Source organism: Petaurus breviceps, unplaced genomic scaffold (genome assembly GCF_028583685.1).
Source record: "Petaurus breviceps papuanus isolate PSGF00001 unplaced genomic scaffold, PetGlider_PUasm1.0 174, whole genome shotgun sequence".
Lineage (NCBI taxonomy): Eukaryota > Metazoa > Chordata > Mammalia > Diprotodontia > Petauridae > Petaurus > Petaurus breviceps.
In genome coordinates, this window is record NW_027185761.1 from 66231277 (window position 1) to 66234901 (window position 3625).

At 55.8% G+C, this 3625-nt stretch overlaps 1 protein-coding gene across 1 annotated transcript in view; it reads left to right on the top strand.

The window, feature by feature from the left end:
- The first annotated feature begins 1319 nt into the window (after positions 1 to 1319).
- WNT5A (Wnt family member 5A) overlaps positions 1320 to 3625 on the top strand; it is a 27397-nt gene continuing 25091 nt past the window's right edge. The window contains exon 1 of the mRNA XM_069084364.1: positions 1320 to 3570. Within this exon, the coding sequence (XP_068940465.1) occupies positions 3127 to 3570 (444 nt within the window). The 5' untranslated portion in view covers positions 1320 to 3126. The remainder of the gene's footprint in view (positions 3571 to 3625) is intronic.

Genomic DNA, 3625 nt, shown 5'->3' on the forward strand with positions numbered 1-3625 from the left:
TGTGTGTGTGTGTGTGTGTGTGTGTGTGTGTGTGGTAGGGAACAGGTAGATGTTCTCTGAGCCAAGCTCTGAGTTTAGGTTCCAGGTGCTTTATGTTTGACTTTGGATAAAGCACCCCAGGAATGTAGGCACTGTAGTTTTATTGACCCATTTTACTGATAAATCTCAGAGAGCTGAAAAGACTCAGGGAAATATTTTAGTATCTAAGTGTCTCTTGCCCAAAAGTTCAGCCCCCCTTTGCCCTATCTTGTATTGTTATGTGGTCAGGGATTGCAGGGTCATCACTCTAAAAGCCATCTGATGCATTCTCTTCATTTTACAGATGAGAAAACTGAGGCCAGAAGAGGAAAAGTGATTTGCTCAAGGGCATCTTAGGTGTTTGAGGGAAGCCAGACTTTTCATGGTGGTGATTTCTAAGTGGGGAAAGGGGCAGTAAAGGAGATAAGAGAGCTCTTAGTCTGGATAGGTGTTTTCTAGACTTTCCTGGTAGCTAAGGAGAGAGTAGCAAGGATAGAGGACAAGATCTCCCTCCTCATCTCTGTTTGGCAATAGGGGATGGCTTCCTGGGTTGCCTTGATGGGCCTAATTAAAGGAGAGTGAAAGAAAGACTAGAAACAAGAAAAGGGAGAGTTTCAGGTGGGATGGGGGTAGTGGTGGTGGTCTTCCAAGGTCCCGAGAGGCCCTGCCCAGTCATGACCAGAAGCCAGAAGAGTTCGGGGTGGTATGCCCTGGGGAAGCAGTCCGGAAGCAAAACTCGACAACCAATCAAGATCTGATAGGCTTCGTTGTCATCGTTAGATTGTCCCATGAGGACAGTAGAAAAAATAGGGAAGAAAATCCAGGTGTGTATGTAGGGGGGAAGGGGAGTCCTTACTCAAAAATCTGTGCATCGTAAGCCACTCAGCGTCCCGAGCCCTACCTGAGGCAGGAGTATGGAAGAGAAGGCAGAATTCGAAAGGGGAAAGGCGGAAGGAAAGAGGGGGCAGAGAGAGGAGAGGCCAGAATGACATCGATAAAGGTTTGGATGTCCGAATGCCTGGATTCTTTGGGATGTGCACTAGGGAGAAAGGAGCATCGGAGCCAAACGGGGTCACTTTCCCCAAGCAGCACCCCCTCAGACGGATAGGCAAACTCTTGAGGCCAAGACCCATCCTTTTCAGGTTCCCCACCTTCTCCAAGTGACTTGTGCCCCCCGCCCCCCTCCGAGAATTAAGCATACTAGACAGAAAGACGCATGTACGACTGCTCGGGGCTCGGACCCAGACGCGCGTACGAACACACACACAGTCACGAACGCACGCAAGCACGCACTTTCCTGGGGGCCTGCAGTTGATCAGGGACTGGAGCTCCTGCGGTGGGCGCGCCATCACTGCGCTCTGTTTGGCCAGGGGTCGAGCTTGCCCCTTTCTCCCAGACTCTAGAAGGAAAGGATTTCCGCACCTCACTGCCCATCCCCAGCACAGCAAAAGGAAAGGAGACCAAGGGCTAGTGATCAACGCTCAGCCTAGCCTTGGGATGGACTGTGGTCCGGTGCAAGATCACGGGCTCTGGAAGCAGAGAACTGGGGCTATAATTCCACCTCTGACATTTACGACTTGGAGTATCTTGGGCAAGGCCCTTTGGCCTCAGTTTCCCACTTTGTAAAGTCGGCAAATGAAGAGGGGTTGGATCGGATGACCATTGAGGTTCCACGTGTCCCAGGGCAGGGACTATCATATGAGGGGGGAAGGGGGGATGGGAAGCTAGGGGGCTAGCAGAGACAGAGGCCCGACTCCCACCCGCCTAGGTCTGTGGTACTGCTTTAAAATCCTGTCTAGTTTGTCATAGGCGGGCCTGGAGGCGCATGCGCACAGTCCCGACACCTTCTCCCTCCCTCCCTCTCCAGCCTTTTCCTTCTGCAAAACTTTTTTTTCCCCCTAAACATTTGCAGAGAACTGGGCGCAGAGAAGAGAGAGAGAGAGAGAGAGAGAGAGAGAGAGAGAGAGAGAGAGAGACAGAGGAGACCCGGGGAGACTGGGGCCAGGGGTGAAGTGGGAGGGCAGACCATCTTTCTCCTTCGGAGTCCAGGGAGCTTGCAACAGCAGCAGCGGCAGCAGCAGCAGCACCAACCGCAGCAGCAGAAGCAGCGGCGGTGGCAGCAGCAGCAGCAAGAGGCGCCGAGGAGCCAGTCCAGGAGTGGGGAGGCAACAGAAGCCTCCGGACACGCCGCTGCCGCCGCCGCCTGGCTCTCGCCCCCCTGGCTCACCCAGTCTTTCCTCCTTTGCCCGGGACAGTCGGGGTCCCAGTGACTTGGGCTTGGAGCCCCGGGAAAGCGGAGCTGCCACGGATCTCGGGAGCCCCGCCCCCACCACTATCCTTTAGTGCCCGCTTTCTTCGCCTTTACTTTTGAAAAAAAAAAAAAAAAAGGGAGGAGGAGGAAAAGAGAGGGCAATTAAAAAGAAGAAAGAAGGAAAGAAGGGGGGGGGGGAAGTTCCTTCCCCCCTGGTCAACCCAAGGGCCATCAGCCCAGCCCTGAGGGAAGCCGAGCTGAGTTCACCTTTTAAACTTTTTTTTTTCTCGAGACTCCTCCTTTTCTCAACCCAAGAGTTCCCTACCCCAGTCCCGCGCCCCAAAATGAAAGGACCGAAGCAAGGGGCGCCTCGTTATCCTCGGACCACTGAGTTTCCTGCTGCATCTCCAGAAGAAAAGCCCGGCGTGCAGGATTATTTTGTCGCGTAAAATCTACAAGTGTGTGTGTATACACAATCGTGCACATATATACACAATCGCGCGCGCGCGCCTACACACACACACACACACACACACACACACACCACAAACACACTCACGGTGGACGGAGGGACTAGCAGCGCCTGAGCGAATGGTTCGGCCCCAGACTCATCCAGGAGTCCTAGGGGAGGCGAGAACAGCCTGAAGCTAGCACAGTCGTGGTGGAAAGAAAGGGGCACCTGGGTGGAAAGATCGCTGCCCTCGGGGCAAGTGTGTGTCGTGGGGGCGGGCGGGCGGGGACGAGGGGGGGGGGGTCTCACCCCCTTGTGAAAGACTTTTTTTTTTATTTGTTGTAAAGTGTTTCGCACAATCACGCCCACATTTGGGGTTGGAAAGCCCTAATTACTGCCATCTCTGATGGACGTTGGGAACCCAGCCATCAGAAGAGCGCAGCACGGCTCTACGGACGCCAGGGCGCTAGCGCAGGACCCAGGTCTCTCTCCGCCGCTCCCGCTGCCCGCCTCATCCCCGGACTTTCTCCCCACCCCGGCCTCCAGGGCCCGGGCGGTGGCCAGCTCTTCCTTCGCGGCCCGGGCTGCGGTACCGGACACCCGAGGCCCCTCTGCTACCACTCTGGGCTCCGGCGCGGGCTCCCGCTGGGGCTGCTGTTGCTGCCGCCTCTGTTTCTGCCGCTACAGCCGCTGCTGCTCCCGCAGTCGGCCGTCCCTGCTCTGGAAGACTCCCACCCAGGACTGTGTGGTTTTGCCTGGACGGACGCCGCTCCTGTGGGATTCCTGGGCTGCTTTTCCTGAGCTGGGGACTTCCATTCACCTCCAGTCCCCCTCCCCGAGAGCCATGGAGGTAGGTTCGAGGCTACTCTCTCTCTCTCTCTCTCTCTCTCTCTCTCTCTCTCTCT